The 24,513-nt window shown below is 41.1% G+C and overlaps 1 protein-coding gene across 1 annotated transcript in view; it reads left to right on the top strand.

Moving 5' to 3' along the window:
• Positions 1-24,513, top strand: part of TMTC1 (transmembrane O-mannosyltransferase targeting cadherins 1) — a 227,314-nt gene that overhangs the window by 144,483 nt on the left and 58,318 nt on the right. The window contains exons 9-11 of the mRNA XM_070410488.1: positions 4,227-4,348; positions 12,881-13,048; positions 20,360-20,473. Coding sequence (XP_070266589.1) covers positions 4,227-4,348; positions 12,881-13,048; positions 20,360-20,473 — 404 coding nt within the window. The remainder of the gene's footprint in view (positions 1-4,226; positions 4,349-12,880; positions 13,049-20,359; positions 20,474-24,513) is intronic.

Genomic DNA, 24,513 nt, shown 5'->3' on the forward strand with positions numbered 1-24,513 from the left:
GCAAGAAAATCATAGTGAATCTCTCACACATTTTCCCTATAAATGCAATAGGTATCAATGTCCTTGCTCTTGTTTGATCATCAAATTAAAGCTCAGAAAAGTAAATTAATTTGTCTGAAGTTGCACAGTTAATCAGAAAATAACATGTATTATTACTGGCCCTATAATTAGCTCTTTGGATTCTCATGTCTTTTCACCCCCAGTGTAATTTGGATAAGTATATTTCCATTTGCCTCTTTTCCCATAAATAAATGTACTTTTGTGTACTTTGGAAAATGCCACAGATTTTCTCTTTTTTCCTCACTCATATTTTGTTTGCATTCCATCTGACTCTATTAGACTGAAATAAGCTATAAATTATTTAGGCAATTTTGTCACATCTGTGATCCGCAGGATATAAACTTGGATTCCCTCCCAGTCTTTCTCATCCTAGGAAATTCAGCCATGTCCATGACATATTTTTTCCTAACTTTATGCTTGGTTGATTGGCTCAAAGCTTAAAGAATTATGTTCCTAAATTTTCTATTCCTCTTGTCCTAAAGAGGAAGACAAAGAATATAATGTTCAATTTAATTTGAGAATAAATAATTTTTTTTCAAAATAAAATACAATTTCATTGATTTTGGGCACAGTGCCACTGTCTTCAATTGAATACTTTGAAAACAAAGAAAAACACTGTAAGACCAGTCCCTCCGGGAGCAGTATGAAGTGGTGGCCTCTAAATCCACAACTCACAAGGCCAATCATGTGGGCCCTTGTGAGGATCTAGCCCCACTGAACCCTGAGCCTCACTTGTCTCATTTGATAGTTGAGTCATGGGAGAGGGAATGAGGTGCCCGCTCAAGTTGACTGATGGTGTATTGATGGCAGGACCACAACTGGAACCTGGACATCATCTCCTGGACACTGACTTGTTCTTCTTTCTATGCATGTTGGACACTTTAGTAGTTCCCTGTTGGCTCTAAATAAAGGTCAGCTCCACACAGGGCATACAAGATCCTCATGATTTGCCAACCACCAACATGTATAGTCTTAGTCCCTGCTTTGTACATTCTGTATCTGCTCCCTGGAATCAGATTAGCTGTGACCCCCTCCCCACAAGCACCACCAAATTTGTCTTGTAGGCATTCATTCATTTTTCAAATCCAGATTGTCACCTCCACCAGGAAGTCCTCTTCACCCTCTTCTCTTCTCACACCCCATTTTCTCTCTTGCCTGGTATATTTATTCACTTACTGATTTATTCAGCAGATATTTCGGAGGACCTACTAAGTGTCAGGTACTGAGCTAAACAGAAGTTATACACCCGTGAGCACACCTGACCAGCTCCCTGCCCTCATAGAGCTTGCAGTCTAGTGGAGATATTAAAGGCAGTAAACACACAGATAGATAGATAATTACAACTGGAATGATTGCCACAAAGGAAGTAAAAACTGTGCTTGGGGTCTGAGAATTCTTCTCCATGTCCCCAGCAGCAGTGAGCATCTGGGGATCCTGCCCACTCCGGGGGCTCAGTGATAGAAGAGGGAGGCTGCAAGGAGCTGGGCTTCTGCTAACACCTGACGCCCACCTCCTCCCCACTGGCTGCTGAAGCACTCAGTGTTCTGTTGAGTGAAGGGCATAAACATATGGCCATGATAGTGAGGAAGGGGGCCTGTGGTCAGGCAAGAAGGTGTGATATTGTGGGGATCAATGTGATGCCTCTTTCATATCCCCAGTTAAGGCTGTTCTCTAATAACTGTGATGAGGGGCAGGGAGGCACCTCTTTGGTTTAAACACTGCCTAGCGACATGGTGAATAGCTCAGTTGGAGGTCTATTTATACCCTTATTCTTCTTAATTCTATAGGATTAATAAGTTAGAAGTATTAAAATCTCTTTAGAAATTTCTGTAGGAAGATAGATGAACATTTTCATAAAAAGCATCTCAGTTTTTGAAAGATTTGAAAGAAGTATTCAACTATCTTTAAAAAATAAAAGTACACCGATAGAACACACCAACCCCTTACTTAAAAATAGACACAGAGTTCATGCGGAACACTCGACAAGACACTCATTCTCTAGGATTTATCTATCTAATATATATATATTAATTTACTTAAAGTTTGAATTCAATGTTATTTTGTATTAGTTTTAGGTGTACAGCATAGTAGTTAAACAGTCATGTATTTTACAAAGTGTTTCCCCCTATATTTCCAGTACCCACCTGGCATCATACATAGTTATTACAATATTGTTGACTATATTCCCTATGCTGTACTTTATAGCCCCATGGATACTTTGTAACTACCAATTTGTACTTCCTTATCTGGGATTTATTTTTAATTTTAGCAAGAAATAGTTGCTTATGATGTCACAGGATTTTTATGAAGGTGTTTATTCTTTTTAAAATTATATAAACTTTTAAGTTCTTGAACTGAAATGTATTTTGTAAACTCCAAGTATAATCTAAATTACAAAGATAGCATGCAGCTTTTCAGTGTAATGAACTTGCCACTTTTCTCACCCGTTTTTTTTAATTCATTTTAGTGGGACATAGAATATATAACATTAGTGCATTCATTTGAGTTGAAATCTTGTTATGCAAGCTTTTTTTCTTCAGTTTCTTTCATCTATTAATTCTATACTGTGGTTTCTTTAGGTAAAAAATTAGATCACTACTTACAGATTGTCAACCATTAAGGGAAATTGTCCAAATCGCATTTGTTCATATGGACTTGCTGTCAGAAATTTTACTACTCTGTGTTGTGGTAAAAATAACAAAGATTTTAATAAAATCCAGATGACAAATATCTCAAGACTAGAGGCCTGGTGCATGGATTCGTGCACCGGTGGGGTCCCTCAGCCTGGCCTGCGCCCTCTCGTAATATGGGACCCCTCAGAAACTGGCAGTCCAACATCCCCTGAGGGCTGCACTACTCCCACCATCCTGGCCCTGCTGCACTTGCCACTCCACCACTCAGGCATGCAGGAGGAGTGTCCGCGGGAGCGGCTGCACCGCTGCAGCTGCGCTTGCCAGCCATCAGCCAGGTGTCTGGCGCCCATCTGTCAGCTGAGCGGCACTCCTGCTGTGGGAGCATACTGACCACCAGCAGGCAGCTCCTGCATTGAGCGTCTGCACTCTGGTGGTCAGTGCACGTCATAACTACCAGCCGGTTGTACAGTCACCTGGTCATCTGGTCGCTTAGGCTTCTATATATATAGATGCTTAAAGTCTTTTATTTTGTGCACTTAAAGTATTAGTAGTTTGTATTATGGATTCTTATTTATATGTTTGAGACTTTTATTTAGTTTTCTACAATTATTAAAAGTGATAGACTATTTAAAATGTTCATGAGGAACATTTAAAACTGTAATATGGAAAGTTCTATATTTTCTTAAACTTTTTTTAAAAGGAAAAAAAATGCAATCCAGTACATTAAGATTTGTTGTAAATAGGCCTCTCTTCAAATGTTTTCATGCCATATACACTCATGGAAATACAAGCTACTTTTACAGTGTACTTATTATTAGTTAGAAACCAAACTATAAGTGAACTATAGTGACAGGAAAACCTTTACGAATCAATATGTACAATACTAGAGAAAGGTGCTTTGTCAATGTAATGAGTTATTATTGTATGGGTTTTGATTCCAGAAAATTTCATGGACTAAATACTTGCTTACAGGCTTTATTTGAGAGATACTAAAAACTCCTCAGCTCAAATGATCTCCCTCATTGATACCAAACATTACCATTTGCATTTAATTTTCCTTATGCTAGCTCTGCTTCTCCTGGTGGGATTTATATGTGGGCTTTTTTTTAATGCATTCTATTTCTGAGAGGACAAATAGTTCCACATGATACCTCAGTGAGCTGGAGTATATCAGTTTTGCTCCCTGGGAATGAGTTTCCCCAGGGAAGAAGGAGGGCAGAGATTCTGAAAGGAGACAGAACCAAGAAACAAGGTTGCTGTAGGCCTCACAGAACAAGTAATGGTCATGGATTGCATTATGAAAATAGCAGCTGTTTCTGGGTGGCAAATGTTTGTTGGGTCTGTATGAACACCTCCGGCATGGTGTTAGCCTCAGGGCTTTTCTGATGAATTCAGCACACTGATCAAAAGGTTTTCATTGGTCTAATCTATTCATTCCTTCAATGAGAACTTGAAAGTGAAAGAGATGGTTAAATGCCCAATGAAGTGGAATTAACCTGAAATTAATTTGTCCTTCACTATTATGTGTTTCAGAGACTGGAGCACAAGGAAGTTTTGGTGGGCTTGTTGTTCCTGGTTTTCCCGTTCATCCCAGCCAGCAATCTCTTCTTCAGGGTGGGTTTTGTGGTGGCCGAGAGAGTCCTTTACATGCCCAGGTAATTACTGCTCATGATTTCGTCTTTATGAGGCCTGCCCTCTGTCACCAACACCAATAGCTCCAAAGAGACTGTCCTATAGGGTATAACAAATAGATCCTTGTGGAGCTAAGATGCTTATTACCTCAGCTTCAAAACCAGCCACAGGGCAGGTTGGATGAGCTCACTTTGCTCCCATTCACTCTAGTTGACAGTGGCTTCCCTCCAGCTGGAAGCTTGACAGTTAAATGGGAAAGAGTGACTGGAGTGTATTCAGGTTTTTAGCAGCAATCATTTACCAAGACATTATTTTCCAAATATCTATGTTTTATTAAGCATTATTATAGTAATTCTGTAGTAATACTTTTGATGTGTTTAAAATTATTAATTATGTTAAATAATATGATTGTAATTGAATTCTGTCTTCTTTCTTTCTCTGTCTCTTTTTTCTTTGGCTTTTCATTAAAAAATAGGAAAAAATCTCAAAAAAATTTGTCCTTGAGGGAAAAAAAATGGTTACAAATATAAAGGGCATTCAGACATATGTGATTACATCACACCACTTAGCTCTGAATGTCTGGACTGTGCTGAAGCTTGTCTGTTCTCTTGTCTTATTCAAATGGCATCTTTCCAAGGCCACATTTCTTTTCAGGTGCCTGGATATGTCCCTGAAATGGTTCTGCCATTTATCTGTTGTGTGACTTTGAATAAAACATGATGCTTTTTAGAAGCCAGGTTTTCTAATTTTTAAAATAAGGATTTTAGTGAACTTCCTAAAATGAGTAATTTAATGATTGATATATAAGAATGAATTTTTCTAAAAGCAAGTATCATAAACCAAAATATTATAAGGACATTATTTATTGATTGATATTCGGTTAGAATTTTAAATTGATTTAAACATCAATAAGTAAGATTTAATTTTTTTATTGATACTGAATTAGAAGTTTAAATATACATAAAATTAGAAATGAATTTCATAGCCTTTGAATTCCGCCCAAACCAAGTGCCTGACAGTGTTCTTAAGGCTTTGGAGCATCTGGTTTTGACTTGGTTCAGGAGAAAGCATCCCTTAAGTTTCTTTATATGTCTTTAGCACGTTTTGGAAGGAGGTTCTTTCTTGGTAAATACTATTCGATGAGGACAAAAATACAACACAAATATTTTGCATTCTCTATGGCCTTACGATAACAGGCTATGAGGTCTTGCCAATAATAAGAAATATGAAGGGCTAAAGGGGACAGCAGTGTCTATTCTCGATATGTTTTTGCTTAGACCAGTTGAAAGTGGCTTCAGTCAGGTGTTCTCTGTAAATACCTATTAGTCCAAGTGGAGTCGATATTTAGTTTTCATTTAACAGATATTCACAAAACACCATTGCTAGGCATACTGTTCTGGAATCTGAGGCTACAAAAATAAGTGAATCTCAGTTTTTCCCCATTAATTTAATAGCTGCTTATTAATAAAAAGGCATCTTTCTCTCTAAACATTTAACAGGTCATAATATTCTTTAAAATATTAATACTATTTTAACACTCATTGTAGCAAAACTTTTATTGAATCTTTATTATATGTCAGCACAATGCTAAGCATGTGGTATTCATTGTATCAGTTAATTCACGCTGTAGGCGGTAGTTGACAGCATGGCCCTGAAGCCAGAGCGCCTGTGTTGGAATTCTGGCTTAAACATGAGCATGCATTTCCTAAGCCTCCGTTTCCTTATCTGTATGCAGTGAAAGTAATAGCACCCAACTCAATGAGATATTGTGAGCATTAAATGAGATGATCGCTCATAAAGCCTAGAAAGTGTTTTGTATTGTACATGGTCAGTAAATATCAAGTATTATTATTGCAACGGTTGGGGTAGCTGACACCAGTATTCCTATTTTACAAAGAGAAAGCCTGGGTCTGCGAAGTGAAGTGACTTGCCCCGGGTGACCAGGGACATAGCTAGTGAGTGGCAAAGCTGGGAAGCAGATCCTTGCCTACCGACAGATCTCGCACCTTCCAGACTACATTGCTTCTGAAATAGTGACTTCTTAGTGTTCTGCTCAACTGAAAAGGAAGGAGGAAATGTGGATTTAGTTAAAGTACTTATAGCACAATTCCATTTGGTAATCAGGACCTGATACTTCCAAGAGTCGTGTGATCTAAACCTTCTGGGGTCTGGGTGACAAGAATTGCATGTGCAGCACACATTCTAGTCCAGATGCAAGAGAACAATTTGTGATAAACAGGAGGCTAGATTTTATTTTTTTGAAAGAAACCCTTAGGTAAACATTATGGAAGTCCATAATATTGTCATCAACCATGTGTGGAATATCTTATTTAAAGCAAGGGGTTCCTCTCACCCAGGTGGGTGTGTCCTCCAAACACCTGCTCTTCCCGTGCTGCTATATCTCAAATAGACCTTTCTCTGACTTTATTTCATTTTCTCTAAAAAAGACAAAGTGGTGTCCCTGCCCTTTTTGTGCTAGGAATAAACTGACTTGGATTAAAATAAATGTTCGGAATATGAAGAAAACATCAATATTACCAAGAGCAAGTGCCTGCCTCTCAAAAGCAATTTGGATTCTGCTGCATTGTGCACACTTGGTGCAGAGTCATCCAAAATCAATTTCAGTAAACCAGTCTTCATTAGAAAGGCGCTGTCCTCTTCCCTTCACGTTCCTGCAGCTATGCATTGCAGTGTCGGAGATGTGTCATCATTTTCCAAAGATTTCCCTTTACTGCCCAGCATCTCCTGTATTCGTATCCCTTTCATTACTGTGCTCAGTCAGGCCACTCCTCCTCCATAGCTACATGTGACAGGGAGGTGGAGGTGCTCTCCCGCCCTGTAGAGGTGGTCCTGGGGGCTGGTAAAGAGGTCAGGTAACTGGACCAGGTCTACAGCTCTGAGCATAAACATGAGAGGGTTTTGTTGTTTTTGGTTTTGGTTTTTAAAATATACATATTTATTGATTTCAGAGAGGAAGGGAGAGAGGGAGAGAGAGAGAAACATCAGTGATGAGAGAGAGTCATTGATCAGCTGTCTCCTGCACTCCCCACACTGGAGATGGAGCCCACAATCTGGTCATGTGCCCTGAATGGGAATCGAATTGTAACCTCCTGGTTCATAGATCAACAGTCAACCTTTGAGCCACACCAACAACACCAAAGCTGAGAGTTTAATACAGATTTTGAAAGGCTGAAATCAGAGGAAACTCAGGATATTTTTTTGTGTGTGTGAGACATTATCACTCTAATGAATCCCAATATTCTTTACAGTCATCATTGTAACTAACACCAGTGGAGAGCTGCTTTACTTATGAAGATGGCTGGATTCCATTGTTACCTAAAATTGTGCAACTGAGATGGTCCTGGCTGAGTCAGAAATTAAAGCTTAGGTGGGGAAACTTCTATGCTGTGAGCTTAGAGAGTTCAAATGACTCCAATAGAGCCGTTGTAAATATTGACAATTTTCTGTGAAAATGGGGGCTTCTTCTGGAAAAGATTTTACCTGCAATGATCAGCCACCCCATCTCAGTGGAGGATGGTAGAGAATTGGACAAAGAGTTGCCCAAATCTTCCTGGGGTGCCACAGAGAATTTGGCAGATGCTGCTGGCACCCCTTGGAGGGTGTCAGGGCTCTGGATTATGCCTGTTGCATTTAATGAACCTACACGTTGGCTTGGATGATGGTGAAGAGCATGTCCCAAGACTTTTAGATACGCAAGAATCTGCTCTGCATGACCCTCTTCCCATTATTGACCTTGACAAGAAACAGCCATTTCCACATCATCAGTACCAGAACTTTCAGGAAAACATATACACAGTGTGTTCAGTGGCATCCCAGAAAACATAGGTCATTATCTTTATGCTGACCTTCTGTGTTGTCTCAAAGACTTTACCAAACAGTAGGAAAATGAAGTAAAGAGCTGATCCTTCTGAGGAAGGTGACCTTCCTACTCATTAAATATTTTAAGTTATTATAGAGCCCCCTCTTGGCCTTAGAATCTCATTCATGAACACCCTCACTGGAGACTGGGTGAGTCCCATCAGTCCCAGGGGGCCTATTTGTCCATGTTACAAGATAGGCCCAGAATGAGTCAGACCAACAATGCTCTTTTATCTCCCATCTTTATGTCTAATAATGAACAAGCCACATATGCCTCATATTCCTCCATTCTAAGCTAGGGAAGACGGAAAATTCCACCTTCCTCTCACTTGCACTTCCTTTTACTCCAAAGCTGTGGATAAAAGGAACAGAGGTAGGCTATCTGTTCATCACTGCATGGCTTTAGGGTCAAAGCTTTACCACCAAAAAAAAAAAAATTGCAATAATCTTTTCTTCTGATGATAAATGCCATTTTTGTCAATGCCCTTTTTGAATAGGCAGGAGAGTTTGGGGCTTAAATCATTCTTTCACAGGAATTTTGATCTCTTATTCTTACCTCAAGAGAAGCATATACTTTTCTGGTTACCTTTTTTTTGTATTTTATAAAAACCACATTAGAATGTTTAAAAGGCCTAAAATCATTTAGAACCAATGAAGCAGAAATAGTTATTGAGAGCATTCAAATAAAGTCATAGAATGTGCTTGGATATCCATTCATATGCCAGATTAAGGGTGATTTATTCACTTCAGTGCCAAAGAGCAAATTCCTAAGCTACTTTAAGAAAACATGAATGAATGGAGACAGGAAAGGAATAGACAGGAATAAGTGAAGGCAGCAACAATATTGTGGATAGAACTGATCAAGAGTAGTTGAAACCACAGAAGATGACATGTATTTGAGGAAAAAAAAGAAAAATAACAAATTGCCCTACTCTTAGAAAGAGATGGCATTTGAATTGTATAGACCCTAAATGTATGGACAGCCCTAGCCAGTTTGGCTTAGTGTATAGAGCATCCACCTGAGGACTGAAGGGTCCCAGGTTTGATTCTGGTCAAGGGCAAATACTTCAGTTGCAGGCTTGATCCTTGGCCTGGATTGGGGCACATGTGGGAGGTAACCAGTTGATATTTCTTTCTCACATTGATGTTTTTCTCTATCTCTCCCCATCCCTTCCACTCTTTCTAAAAATCAATGGAAAAATATCCTCAGGTGAGGATTAACAAATAAAATAAATGTATGGGCAGACTAGACATGGAAAATTAGAGAAAAGATGACTCTTGTTCATTTTCAATTTTGAGAACTATCTTCAAATCAAGCCTACCAATTTGAAGTGGAATTTTTAAATCTTACATAGGTTGCTACTGAAAACAATACTGCAGTACCTGTTTTCACATGGCAAAATGAGAAATGTTACCTCTGAAGAAACACTACCTCTGTTACCTGATATTGGGGACCCTTCTGATGAGACATCTATGCATGTGCTTCTTCCAAATTGCTGGGGAAGAGTGATGATCACTTAAGAGTGAATCGAAGTTGTACCAGATACTAAAATCAGCGGAGAATTTTTTTTGGTAACAACAAAAACTTATTTTAGCAAATCCAGTAGGAAGATGACTGAACTGGGAATCAGGACAGCCCAACCTGTCCCCACGCTGGCCAGGCTAAGTTGCCTTTAACACCGGCAATATGAAGCCCTAGTAATATAAACAAATAAGGCCTCATGATCCGAGGAAGTCTCCTATGGCCACAGAACTGGAGAGTGGCACAGAAGATGTAGTTCCAGACTCTTTATTCTCTAGTAAAATCCTTTTCTTCACTGCAAACCCCCAAATGCAAAGCCTGTACCGGAACACTTTTGTTCTGTTGCAGCTAATAGTGGCCTGGGGGCCTTAGGACATTACTCTATTTAAGGGAGTCTGGTATAGAGACATCTGTTTCTACCTGCAATACCAACTCTGTGTATTTCCTGCCTTCAGTTTCCTCATGTATGAAATGGAAGCTACGGAGGATTAAGTTTAAGTTAGATGATATATGTAAAGCCAGTACTGTCCTGGTCCCATATAAAGTACTTAGCACAGTGCCTGGCACATAGGAAGCATTCAACAAATATATAAACATAAGGTAGCTAATTATATTTGCTTATATGTGCGGTCTTCGGCCACGTGGGGGCATTGCCCTGGGGCTATTGGAATCTCAGTGCTTTTCTGCTCTGTTTCCTACACGGAGGCAGAAAACAACAATTAAGATTTCATGAGTGGGGCAGTTGGGAAGGAAGTAGGTGAAGCTGTGTGTTAGGTGTGAGGAAGCATGGACTCTGGAATCTGTATGAGCTCTGTGACCTCATGCAGCAGGTCAGTTCACCTTTTCCTGCTCTTTGTGAAGGCCAGAGTGAGAAGGCAGCTGCCCTTGCTGATGTGGTATCCGCAGGTGTCCCGCCCCCCTCTCGTTTCAGAACTTTGTTCACAGGTCATCTTTTCACCGAGGCCTTCCCTGAGCCCCCGTATTAAATCTCAACCTCCACCCCACCTTGGACTCCCTTATTCTCTTTCCTGCTGTCTTTTTCTCCACCCAACACAGCATATTACTCTCTGTGTGCGTACTCTTTGTTTTTTTTTGCTTATCAGCTGTTCCTCCCCACCCATGTGAGTTTCACGAGAATAGGAATTATTGTCTGTTCTATTCACTGGTCTGTTCTTGGTGCCTGTCACAGTGTCAGGTACGTAATCAGTGTCTGTTAAATGCCTGATGAATGAAAGAGTGGAGCCTGGAAGGCCTTCGTATGGCCAGAGAAACAGCCTGCTAGGTCAGGATTTGGGATCGGGCTGGGGATATAGGAGTAAATGGCAAGCAGCCTCATGAACAGAACCCTCCATATGATGGCATCAGCGTGGTCATTTGTACAAAAACAGGAGGTTTTTAGAAAAATCTGAATACCTTTATGGCCAAACATAGGGCATTGTGGAAGTGTGAAGAGGATTTTTTTAAACATATATTTTTATTGATCTCAGTGAGGAAGGGAGAGGGGGAGAGAGATAGAAACATCAATGATGAGAGAGAATCACTGATTAGCTGCCTCCTGAATGCCCCCTACTGGGGATCGAGCCTGCAACACCAGCATTTGCCCTGACCCTTCAGTCCGCAGGCCAACGCTCTATCCAAGGCAGTGAAGAGGGTTTTTGTTTTTATTTTTTGTTGTTGTTTTGTTTTGCACTAGTGACTGTGTCTGGTATTTACAAGGCTCTGCAAGGTGCTTGCAGCAACCAAATTTAGTGACTGGGATGAGGGATCAGACCATGGGCCTCCTTGGCTCAAACCATCATCCCCAGTGGTGAGTGGGGTGGTGACTCCCTTTGGCCAAAAAGTGGACCCTAAAACTTTAGGGAGCTGGACCAATGAAGTCTGGGACTTAAAGTATGGAATTGGAGCTCTAACTTGAATTGATTCCAGGGCCTCCACGTCAGGAACTTCAAATGCTTCTCTCTTGTTCGTCAGCCCTTGATACCAAAGCACAGACATTTAGAAAAGCAAAGAGGAGGAAAGTAGAGAGGTCTTTCTTTTAAAGGCGGTGTGTGAGAAATGAGAATATTCAGGTGTTTCCTTTTAGAAAGCCAACCTCCTTCATAGGCTGAGTTCTTTGAGGGAGAAGCCTCTGTGTTGTTCACAATTGTATTTTTAGTGCTCGGCATATTGCCAGTTACATAATAGAGAGGGAATGAATAAATCATTGAATAAGTAAGTGTGCTCTACCAATTTGGGGGCTTCTTGTAGCATTAGTAGTCTGACTAATGTAGGATTTCTTTACACAAGCTTGCTTTGTTCTTAAAATATTCTGTAATAATCTGTTGTTATAGTCTTTAGAATGAAGTGAATTTTGACTGAAGTGCACACAGCAGTAATGTGTACAACTCAATGCTTGTGTTTTTCTGAGGCCAGTCAGCACCCAAGCAGCATCCCTGTGGGTGTGTAGATGATGTTAGGAACCATGTTCTGTGTTTAGCGACATGATTTCAGCATGCTGAAATTCCACTCTCATGATGCAAGGGACTCTTCATGTCTGTTTGGAAAGCCAAGCCAGCCTCAGCAAGATAATCATATCCATGCAGCCTGTCTGTGATAAGCTCCAAACTACGAGGCTGTGGGTAGATTTTTCCTTCAGCTCAAGGACTTGACTGGCCGGAGTGGAGACATACTAGGGGTCTCATCCCTGGAGAGAGAGACCAATGGCCTCGGTGTACAGCATCCTTCCCAGGACCTGAGAGGGAGCTCCCGGGGACTGTCTCCCACAAAGCTGTGATGGGACTTGCTATAACCTAGAGGCCACATTTGGGCGCATGGTGCCACCAGTGCCACACAATGCCAGTAACATGAGGGGCCAAGGGTCGAAGAGTCCATTCAGGACCCAAGAACATGCATGAGGGGCTTGTCATGAGGCCTGGGCTGCTGAGATCCAAGGCAGTTTGGCTCTCCACACTAATGCCAAGGAACTCGCCAGTGTCCTGAGGGCCTGTTAAAGGACTGACATGTAGAGGTTGTATAAGACAGGGTCGTTTGTACTTGTTGTTTCTCTATCACTGGACAAGCTTCATTTGAAAGTTAGTTATATGGGATGGAATGCTCAGGGGGATGCCATTGCACCCCCAAAGTAACCCTGCCTCCCCCCTACCCTGTTTTCCAGCATGGGCTACTGCATCCTTTTTGTGCATGGACTGAGCAAGCTCTGCACTTGGCTAAATCGATGTGGAGCCACCACCCTGACCGTGTCCACTGTGCTGCTGCTGCTGCTTTTCTCTTGGAAAACTGTAAAGCAGAATGAAATCTGGCTGTCAAGAGAGTCCCTCTTCAGGTATGATTTGATGGTATAAGAGTGATCTCTTCCCATTCATTCTTTTGCTTATATACTTGTTTCGAAACAAATGAGCTCACATGGGTCTAGCAATATTTATTGATCCAGAAAATTTTTTTGATTAAGTTTTAAACGGAAGGTGTTATTTTTTGTTTTAACTTTGATTTTTGCAAAGGATATATAAAGTTTTGCAGAAGCTCGTGCTAGGTGAATTTATGAAAATAAGGCCCGTGGAAAGGTTTTTGGGTCTTAATGATGAGCAGGGCTGTAAAATGAGATCTAAATACAAGGAAAGGAGCCTAATATCTTTTCCAGTGAATGGGAAAGATAAGCACGTGACAAGAAGGAAGAGAAATGCAATGCGTTTTCTTCAAATATTTCAGAATATTAAGTTGTGATTTGTGATCTAGCTGCTTTATTTTAAACATTAATGGTGAATGAGGAAATTAAAGACTGTTTTATCTCCCAGTAAGTTTTCATGTGGAAGCTGCTTCTGAATATAACAATGTCATCATATAGCCCTAAACTTGGCATAAAGTATAAACATTCTTTGGGGCTGTAGCTCATCACACTCTGCTCCTGGGCTTAGTCTGTCTCCCTAGTGCCGTAGTGTTGGCGACCTTCACCTTTGCTCCCCTATCACTACCACACGTGGCCTCCCAACAGTATTTCCTCCCAGTCTCTTATCCTGACTTAGGACACAGTTGGCCAGTTCAGTCAACATGGTTTTCACTGGGTTCCCTGCTCAGCTGGTAGCCACCACTTATTCTTCTGAGGCAAATAACTGGAACAGAATTGGAGTCACTTGGAAAAACAGGGTAAATATTGGAAGAGCATAAAAACGTGCCCAGAATGACAGGCAGTGAAGAACCTGGCATTTAGCCAACAGGGAACGGGCATCTGGATAGTCTGTCCTGAGCCCAGGTGCACCCTCAGGAATGAATGGGTAAACTTATACCAGTTTTTTCCTGTTTCACATCCAAGTCCTGGGAAAATAAAGTCCTCTGGCTGAGCTTGAGCCTAAGTCACATACCTACCCCTTGTCCTCACAAGGGCACTGGGATGACCGACCTGGCCAGAGAAGCCCCTCTGACTTCCCTGAGGCAAGTTACGGGAGGCAGAGCACCTCGGGGCTCCACTGAGACCTCACAAAGGGAGACAGGAGAGAATTCCCCACAGGAAATCCAAGTACTGTAGGAGGGGCACAGACTCTGAGCTGCCAAGAATGAGTGAATGAATGAGTAAATGAATGAGTGAACAAACAAGACAAATTTTCACTGCACTCTTCTACTGTTTTAAAATAATAGATCTGACCCTACAACTTGGCAATTTAACTTTTTAATAGAGAAATTAATCTGGCATGTATGTCTTATTAGCTTACTTATTACTGCTCTATCATTGTCATCATTATCATTGCCATCATCATTCTTTCAATGGATTCTGTAGGGACCTGCTGCCATTTAAGGTGTTTTGTGTGGATTTGATTTTTTTTTTAAGAATTTTTTTTTTCACGTTTAGCCGTCAGGTTCTTTTTAGTCTCTGTCATACCCTCCACCTTCAGTGCAGTCCTTACACACAGTAGACTTGTTCCCTCTTACTACCCAGGGCTGAGGCCATTCTGCAAACACAAGGGCATTGAAGTTCAGGAATATAACTGTTGGCTTTTTTTTTTTTTTTTTTTTTGCTTTCAGTAGTGAGTGCTTTAATGAGAAACTTAAAAATGGTTCTGCCCTGTGTTAAATCTTTTCCTTGGATAAAGATACTAACGGTGGTTGTGTCTCCTAATGATTTTTACTGCTCAATCAGAGCAGCTTGGGGAATGGATTTTGGCAGGCAGCAGTTTATTTCAAGAGTAATAAGCTAGTGTTCCAGCCCTCCACAGTTGATGCCAGTAGTTTTAAATAAGAAAAGAAAAGCAAAATGTTCATTGACCTTACATCTAGAAGCTTCTGTTCTTTTACATGGAAGCATGTAGTAAGTGAACAGTTGGTTACTAAAACACATATGTTTTAGTATGTTTATTCCACATATGTGCTTAGAGAAACTTTAAGACAAGGTTAGTGGTTGAGTGTGGGGTCTGGAGGTCAGCTTCCTGGCTCCACTCCAAGTTCCCCCATTTAATAGCTGTGTGATTTTGGGCAAGATACTGAACCACTCCATACCTTCATTTCTTCATTTTAAATTTGAGAATCATAATAGTGTTAATCTCCTGAATGTAGTGTAAGAAAAAAAAGTATGTGAAATATGCATAAGACAGTGTCTGGCATATGGTAAACACCATGTGAGGTTTTCAGATTCTTATTTTCCAGTGTATTCTAGGATGGGGGGTGGGTAGTAATTGACTGTAGAGAAGCCAGAAGTCGCCATGGGTGTCAGATGTATGAACATATTTTGATACAGTGTAGCAGCCGTAAACAGAAGTATATACAAGACACTGTAAGTGCGGGCAGAGGACCAAGACCAACCCAGGCCTTCAAGGACTGTTCTCTTGCAGGCCTGAGCTGAGTATGGAAGGATGAAAAAAACCTAAATTAGCCATAATGGCCAGAAAACTAAGAGGTGGCTGAATTGAGTAAGAAAACCTTGCAATGGTTCTACATAAGCTGGTGTCCTTGGCAGAGGCCCTATTTCAGTATTCTCCTCTGTTCAAAACAATAAATCCGTTGAGCATCATTAGGACATATGGTCTCATTGAGGTCTCACTAATTATGTTGGGTGGTTATTCTTGACAATATATAAACAATCAGTCTAGCCGGCGTGGCTCAGTGGTTGAGCATTGACCTATGAACCAGGATGTCACAGTTTGATTCCCAGTGAAGGCACATGTCCAAGTTGTAGGCTCAATCCCCAGTGTGGGGTGTGCAAGAGGCAGCCGATCAATGACTCTCTCTCATCATTGATGTTTCTGTCTCTCCCTCTGAACCCCATTCATGAACTGTTTACGTGGTCATAGACCACCGATTAAGATTGGCCTAGATCATCATCCCCCTATGTAGGAAACACATTTTTCTTTCCTCCCCTCTGAATTACTGAACCATAGAGATCAGTTGACTTTTCAGGACATATAATGTAAACCAGGGTTGGCAAATATTTTTGTAAAGGGCCAGATAGTAAATATTTTAGGCTTGGTGGGCCTTGCATTCTCTTTTGCATCCATACCACTCTGCCTTTGTCTCAGGAAAGAAACCAAAAGGACCATAGGTTGACAACACATTGACGCACCTGTGGCCCACACAGCAATAGTTTGCTTACCAATGATATAAATGTTGTGATCATGTAAGTCTAAAGTTACTAGTCTCTTGTGGTACCATTCAGAAATGATTCTGACCATATATTAAATTTGATTGAAATCTCTGCTCAACTACTTACTAGGTCTGTAACCTTAGAAAGAGGTCTTAATACCACTTAGCTTTAACTTCCTCATCTATGATATAGAAAACACATTAATACTACCCATCTGATAGGTTGTTGAAGGGATAAAATGAGATAATCCATGGAAATGGGTGCTTGATTCAAAATGAGCATTCCTTAAGTATCGGCCATACTACGCGTGGCATTGTGAAGCCTCAGGTTAAAGCAAGGTCAAAATTGAGGAGATGACAATTTCTTCTTAATCTTTCCTGTTAACCTTTGGCTGAACACCACTTTTTTAAAAAAAGAGAGAGAGAGAGATTATTATCTAATCAGGAATTTGCGGATGGTTCTCCTGACCTACTGTTCAGTCATACCAACAAAACAAATTGATGCTCTATAATCTTGGAGATATACTCTGTATAGAAGTGGTCTTTTTTATTGTTATTTCTGTTATTTTTTTCAAGTTTCTGCAAATGAAGGATGTGAGGGAGAAATACAAAGTGCATGAATTAAGATCCTGAGTTGAAAGGGAGATTTTTCATAATCATTATTGTAATTATTAATAGGGTTTGGGACCCAGCCATATGATTTATGGACACTACATTTCCTTGTGGAGTAAATATGTGTAAAGCTGTATGTTTCCTTTAAAACAGTTGTGAGTACTCAATCATAGCACCAAGAAAACAGACTGAGGAGTCTGGCCCCGAGGGAAGAGCAACCTGGCCAGGGATAGCAACATGGAAAGTTTTGCCCTTGGCCAATTGTTTATTTGCCTTTTTTTTTTTTAAGAAAATGTTCATTGCAAAATGAGGGGCTGATAAAACACAACAACAACAAACCACAAAGAGAACATAAAGGTCAAAAACAACAATGGGAGAATGTGTGTTGTTAGGATTCAGTTGCTCCACCCGCAGCTGCTTGCCTGTCATGAATATTATTATTTCCTCTCACCATCATTGAACAGTGCACTGATCTCATCCAGGAACTTGATCCCACAGGCCTAATTGTCTGTTCCTCAGTTTGTGCAATGTAAATTAGAGCAACTATGCTGATCACACAGGGAAGACTCCGTCCCATGAATAGGCCAGTAATACTCATGCTGAAATTGAAGTTTTCTTTAAAACCTACCTGTTACCATCCTAGCTGGTTTGGCTCAGTGGATAGAGCATTGGCCTAAGGACTGAATGGTCATGGGTTCAGTTTCAGTCAAGGGTACATGCCCAGGTTGTTGGCTTGATCCCCAGTAAGGAGTGTGCAGGAGGCAACCAATCAATGATTCTCTCTCATTGTTGATGTTTCTATCTCTCTCTACCTCACCCTTCCTCTCTGAAATCAATAAAATATTAAATAAATAAATAAATAAATAAATAAAATAAAACCTGGTACCATGTACTGTTTAGTTCTGGGTAGAAAAATCAGAAATTTTCCTGGAAAGAAATTGGATTTTTTAAGCCATTACTCTCACACTGACCCAGATCATGCCCCTGTGACTAAATTCACTTGGATAATATCCATTTTAAATATTATGTTAAAATCCTAGCTCTGTGTGTCAGCTGGGGGGCCTCACCACAGGGGGGCGGAGAGGGGGGGTAGGAAACGGATGGTTTCCCTGGAGCACCCACTGAAGGTCAGCCTTTGTAAATCTTTCCACTGAGAGCAGAGGATTCATTCCTCCAGGCTCCTCCCTGGGGGACCAGTCCTGCTGCAGCATTCAGAGAGCTTTCCGTGGGGAAGGAACTGGGGAATCCGCAATGTTCAGAATACAGATTTCACTTAATCTACCTTTGAGGAGCAGTTCTCCCCCCAAACTTCAACTGGCCCTGTTGTTCCTGAGTGAGGGTCCCTCTGATGCAGCCTTTCCAGAGAGTAAACTGCCTTCTGCTGGGAGAACGAGAGCATTATTGAAAAAAGTCACCTGGATGTGCAGGGTAGGGAAGTAGATCAGGATGCCAACTGTTCCTAATATGAATTTATGGTCCATATTTTCAGCCTCACCCCTCATCCCCCCAAAAATCCTACCTATCTTTTAAAAATTTTTTTAAAAAATATATTTTATTGATTTCAGAGAGGAAGGGAGAGGGAGAGAGAGATAGAAATATCAATGATGAGAAAATTATTGATCAGCTGCCTCCTGCACAACCCCTACTTGGGATCAAGCCCGCAACCTGGGCATGTGCCCTGACTGGGAATTGAACCTGTGTCCTTTTGGTGCATGGGTAGATGCTCAACCACTGAGCTACATGGGTGGGGCATTTATTTTAAAAAATATCAGACTTAGTCAATGGTAAATGTTAATTTTCAATAAAACTTAGTAGGGAGGCCAATTCACATTCATTCCTCCTATAATGAATAATTTTTGTAGATAATCTCAATTTTTTTAAAGGAAGTCTATAAGTGAATGCAGGAAGCAAGGAAGGAACAAATTGAATTAACCTGAGCATACAGGGTTGTTCTTCAGCCATTCACCCATCTCCATGTCTTGCCACCAATGCTTCAGGTTCAGTTAGCATTACTGTTTAGTTGTGGGCCGCTATGCACTGCCTTCATTGTTTTCCATCAAAGCATGTTTAGTAACTCGTATAATTCACAAATTGTGGAAGACTTGACTTTAAAGGGTGCAATGGATATTTCAAATGCAGGGTCATGAAACTGTGAGTAGAATATGAAGGAAACTTCCCCCTGGCCATGTGGCTCGGTACTTTGGATCATCATCTCTTATACCAAAAGGTTGTCGGTTCGATTCCCAGTCAGAGCACATACCTGGGTTGTGGGTTCGATCCCTATTCAGAGTTCGTACTAGAGGCAGCCTATCGATGTTTCTCACAATGATGTTTTTCTCTCTCTCTCTTCCTTCTTTTCTCTCAAAAAATCAATAAAAACATATCCTCAGCTGAGGGTTTAAAAATATATATAAACTAGAGGCCCAGTGCACAAAATTCATGTACGGGTAGGGTCCCTAGCAGCTGCCAGCTGCTGGCCAGAGCCTCCCTTCCCTGGCTACCAGCTGCCAGTGGGGCCTTCCTTCATTCCGTGCCGCCCCCTAGTGGGCAGCACATATCATAGTGAGCAGACAATCTCCTGGTCGGTTGAACTCCTGCCTGACGGGACAATTTGCATATTAGGCATATATATACTAGTGGCCCAGTACACGACATTTGTGCACATTAAAAGAGAATTAGTGAGAAGAAATATTTTAATATTGCTATTTGCCCTCTCTCTATAATAGAAGTGTCAGAAATGAAAGAAAATTAGAAAAATGTATATAAAATCTCCCTCCTGTCAGAGTCTGGACCTAGAGTCAAGTCCCCGCCCACCACCCTCACGCACTTCGAAAAACGCAGGAGACCCAGACCCGAATGGCCCCACCCACATTGGGTGAGACCTAGACCCAGCCAGCCCCACCCCATCAAGCCTCTCCAGGCAGGGGGCACAGCCTCAGGTCCCCCGGTCCGGCGCCAGGGCAGGGGGTGAGGCCTGTCAAGTCCTGCCCGGCGGGGGTGTGGCCTGAGGTCCCCTGTTAAACCCCACTGGGCAGGGGGCACAGTCTGAGGTCTCCTGGCCCGGCTCCAGGGTCGGGGGCATGGCCTGAGGTCCCCCGTCAAGCCCCCCAAGCGATGGGTGCAGCCTGAGGTCTCCCGGCCTGGAACCAGGGCGGGAGTCCCTCATCAAGCCCCGCCGGGCAAGGGGCATGGCCTGAGGTCCCCCATCAAGCCCAGCCCCCCGCCTTCCCCTGCAGCGTCATACCAGTCCTGAATGGGGACGCATGCAGACAGTGTGAAGATAGAGCTGGCGGCAGAAGTCCCCGCCCCTGGCCCTGCCCACAGACTGGTCGTGACTGGGACACCGTAATGGACAAATTAGCGTATTACCTCTTTATTATATAGATAGATATGAAGGACAACATTCCTAAGCAGTACTCTTTGTTGCTCTTTTTTTTTTTCTTCTAATTAATTCTAGGTCTGGAGTTCAAACTCTGCCCCATAATGCCAAGGTTCACTACAACTACGCAAACTTCCTGAAGGATCAAGGTCGGAACAGAGAAGCAATCTACCACTACAGAACGGCCCTCAAGTAAGCACCATGCACCATATGGGTGTAGCTGTTGTGCCTTTCAGGTCCTGTATTTCACTCACCCCTCTGAGCATGTGGCGGGTTAGTTTCTTTCTCATGACAATGAACATCTCCTTGGAAGTGGTATAGACCTTGGATTCTGAGTCTTATGGCTCAGTGTTCAAATCTGTTATTAGTGTGGTAACTCTACCTTGCTTTTATCTCAATGCTGTCTTGTAAAAGTTTCACTGCTACATATTGCAAAACGAAGTGATGTTCAGTTGCACACACACACACACACACACACACACAGGCAAACTGGAGTTGGTTGTCAAAAATATACTTGTAAGTTCTCAGGATATTTACTCTGATGAATTGTACCCACTCTAGGCTTCCGACTGTCTGAAAGGATTTATGTGAAGACATTTGAGTATACCAAATATGGTTTGATGTATGACTTTAAGAGAAACTAAAAATTCAAGTTCTCAATTACCAGCAACAGTCTGTATTGCTCTTAAGTACTCTTGAAAATTGCAACTCTGGCTTTCAAAATGGTTTTCTCCAAAAGGTCCCAGATAATGAACATATTTATCCTGGAACCTGTGGAGACGTGATAACTAACACAGCCTCAGACTCTCCAAATGTGGGCAAAATACAGCAAGGTGCATCCTCTCTTTACTAAATCCCAGGGGGCTCACCGAAGCTTCCTGAAGAGTTTTCCATGCCCCCACAGATTGACTCACATCTGGTCGAATTTTCTGTTCCTGTTCCATCTTAGGACATACTTAAAATATATAAACCAAACAAATATATTTTACTGACGCGCTAACTCTATTGACTCAAAGCTCAGATTGAAATTGTCATTCTTAAAGTAACCGACCTGATTTTTAAAAGTATCCCTTTGAACAGTGTTCTGCTCAAGTGTGTTGTTCATCAGTCAACATCTGTTAGATTTTAAGACCTGTTACTTAATATTCAGTATAGCAAGCATTTTCAACTGTTGCATCAAGTTCACTGTCAAATACTTTCCCAAAGATTACAAGAAACGTTAGGTTCTGGAAGAATACTGGTAACAGAGCTTTTTATTGAGGAATAGACATTTTTATTAAGGAGTAGAAGATAGCTTTTAAAGTGTTAAGGAATGATATTCTTTCACTGGAAGGCAGTTTACCCAAATGTTTATGATGCTTATCATGGGCTGGTAAGATTATGGTTTAAATTTTTTTAACTTTCTTTTGTGCTCCAGATATTTACAATGAACACGTATCACTTTGGCAATGAGGAAATGTCCTTTTTAAAAAGGCATATTCCTTCAAGGGTACACATAAAGTGTGTTTTGGCTTTAACAATTGGCGTTTCATGATTTTAGCTGGCATTCTTGAAGGAAAGAAAAGAGCAGTAAGTTTGTGTGAAAAATATTGATTGGAAGGAAGTGTATCGGTATCTTTTTAAATTTGTTTCATTCTAACAGACTATTTTCTCTCAAGTTCGCACAGGAAAATATGGCAGGCCCTGAAGCACAGCTTGGGGCAAAGGTATAAGTTAAGTAAATTCTCTGGCAGGTGATTTTACTGAATTATAGTAGCCAGTTGGGTACTTCAGCTTCTATCCCATGAAACAATAAAAATAAATGTTCAGCAACTATGCTTCTGGAGGAAACATGTCCCTTGAGAAATGAGGAAAAACAGTGAAAGCAGTAAATATACCGCATAGTAATTAGTGAAACATTTCGCTCTCTTAGACCAGATTCAAAAATACTTCTGATCTAAAATAAAGTATCATTATTTTTGTGTGGATATCTCTGTGACGAATTTCCAACAGATGTGGGTATTTTTTGTTTTGTGTGTGTGTGTGTGTGTGTGTGTGTGTGTGTGTGTGTGTTTAGAGACAGAGGAAGGGAGAGGAGTAGAAAGATAGAAACACTGATGAGAGAGAAACAACATCCATTGGCTATCTCTTGCACACCCCCAAATGGAGATGGAGCCTGCAACCCAGGCATGTACCTGAACCAGGAATCGCAATCGGTGACCTCTTGGTTCCTAGGTCCATGCTCAACTGCTAAGCCACAATAGCCTAGCTGTGTGTGTTTTATAATTTAAATAAATTGTCACTTTGTGTTAGAAAATGAAAATACTAGGACTGTTCATTACCAGAAGAAGGCCCTTATTTTGATATTGCTATTTCTTTGTGGAAGTTGCTGAGACAGGAATTCCTCCCCCTCCCAACTGTTCCACCTCTGTTTCAACTTCAATGTATCTGATGTTTTCCATATTTGCACACTGCAAGAAAGAGAATGATTAGGAGAGATGCAGGGTTGAAGGTGATATTATCTGAAATCAGGCCCAACAGTTACTCATTCCTGTTGTACCGACTATGTAGATCCCAGTGGGAATGGTGAAATTAGTCATTAGGGTTGTGTCAATACCAATATCTTTTTGGCTGGCGTACAGTCCTAAAAATAGCACTATATTAGATTGGTAATTCTATATCACATGATTATTCTGCTTCTTTTAAGCTTTATTCTATTTTTTTTAACCATGTAGAAGTATTTCTGGAGCACAAGGGAAATCTCCCCAGGAAAATGCTACAGCTGAGGTTATAGATTCAGATTAAGATCCACATCATCAAAGAAAAATGTCAGGACCCTTTCCCAACACAAGTATCAGTTTTGCTTTGCTGTGAGGGGCAGCTCTCATGTCTGTGCCTAGTCTGAGTTCTGTAAGGCTTGCGATTCTGTTTTCTGGAGAATCAGAAGACCCCTGGTGGATCTGCCAGGTAGCTCCAATGCTTTTTGACAATTGCGTTACCCTGGGGAAGGTTTCTGCCATGGCGCCTTATTTTATGGAAATAGAAAGGCTAGAGATCGCCCAATATCTCAGCTCTCCCATGAAATGCCCCATCCCATAAATCCCAATGGAGAGGTGGTGGCCCTGCCTGGATGAAGTGTAGAAGACACTGAATGTGTACTTGGCCAGTGTGTTGTTGATTAGCTTAAAAAGTCTGTTAAAGGTGAAGAGTTTTAAAACAATTTATGCATGCTCTCAAATTTTATATTGTACCCCCAAATTTTACATCTACATCTGTTCACCAATCTACTACTGTCAAGCCAAGTCCTTTCCTCCGAGTAAGAGTCTGCTGATTAGATGCTGCAAAACCACACCCATTTGAGAATTTTCTGATTATACTCCTCCAGTCTTTTACAATGATCTCACATGTCTAACTCAATGGCAATTTTTTGAACAGCTTCTCTTTTTTAAGTACTTTCAGAGTATTTGCTTAGTTTTAATGGAAATAGCAACTCTCTTATTTATATTTACATTTTATCAGTTTGCAAAATATTTTATTATACTGTACAATTGCAATAAAAGCTTCAACTGGAATAATTTTGTTCATAAACACAATAGACTCTTAGCAGCCATGCAGCTCAGCCCATGGGAGCAAAAGGGCCCCGGCTTACAGAGAAAGTTTAAGTTGTGGATATCCACTGATAATGTTTTACAGAGAACATGTGGGGATCTGATGACATAATTAGAGGCTGTTTTAAAAGAGTTTGCACTAGGTGATAGAGTCATGGAATCTATTTTTTCATCTTGTATTTAAATTCCAGACATGACTGGATTACTGGTTGGCTAAAATGGGTGGGTCATCAGGAATCCTGCAGCCAGGAATGAGAGTAGAGTTTGTCTTTGTCCAGGTGGGTCAGGAAGGTCTCTCCACAGATTCTGCTGAACATTTGTTCACCTAGACTCTAATGATATGGCATTTCTTCAATACTCGTTCTTTTATTACTTCCCATTTCCACAGACATTTATTGTAGTCTAATGGGATCTCCTTGCCAAGTTCCAGTTACCCACATAGGAGGAAATACAAAGGACGATACCAATGGGCACTACTCTCCTGACAAGTCTTTACTTCATGCATTAAAAAATTCCAATAAGAAGTCTATTTTTTCCCATGCGTTAGCCAGTTAAAAGCAAGTGTAGATTTCTTGTGTCCAGGGGCATTAAAAGCACATTCCTTCCCTTTTAGTTATGCCCATAGAAAAGAACCTGCTCAGGAAC

This window comes from Myotis yumanensis, unplaced genomic scaffold, assembly GCF_028538775.1.
Source record: "Myotis yumanensis isolate MYYU_CA2020_CCGP unplaced genomic scaffold, mMyoYum1.0.hap1 SCAF_3, whole genome shotgun sequence".
NCBI lineage: Eukaryota > Metazoa > Chordata > Mammalia > Chiroptera > Vespertilionidae > Myotis > Myotis yumanensis.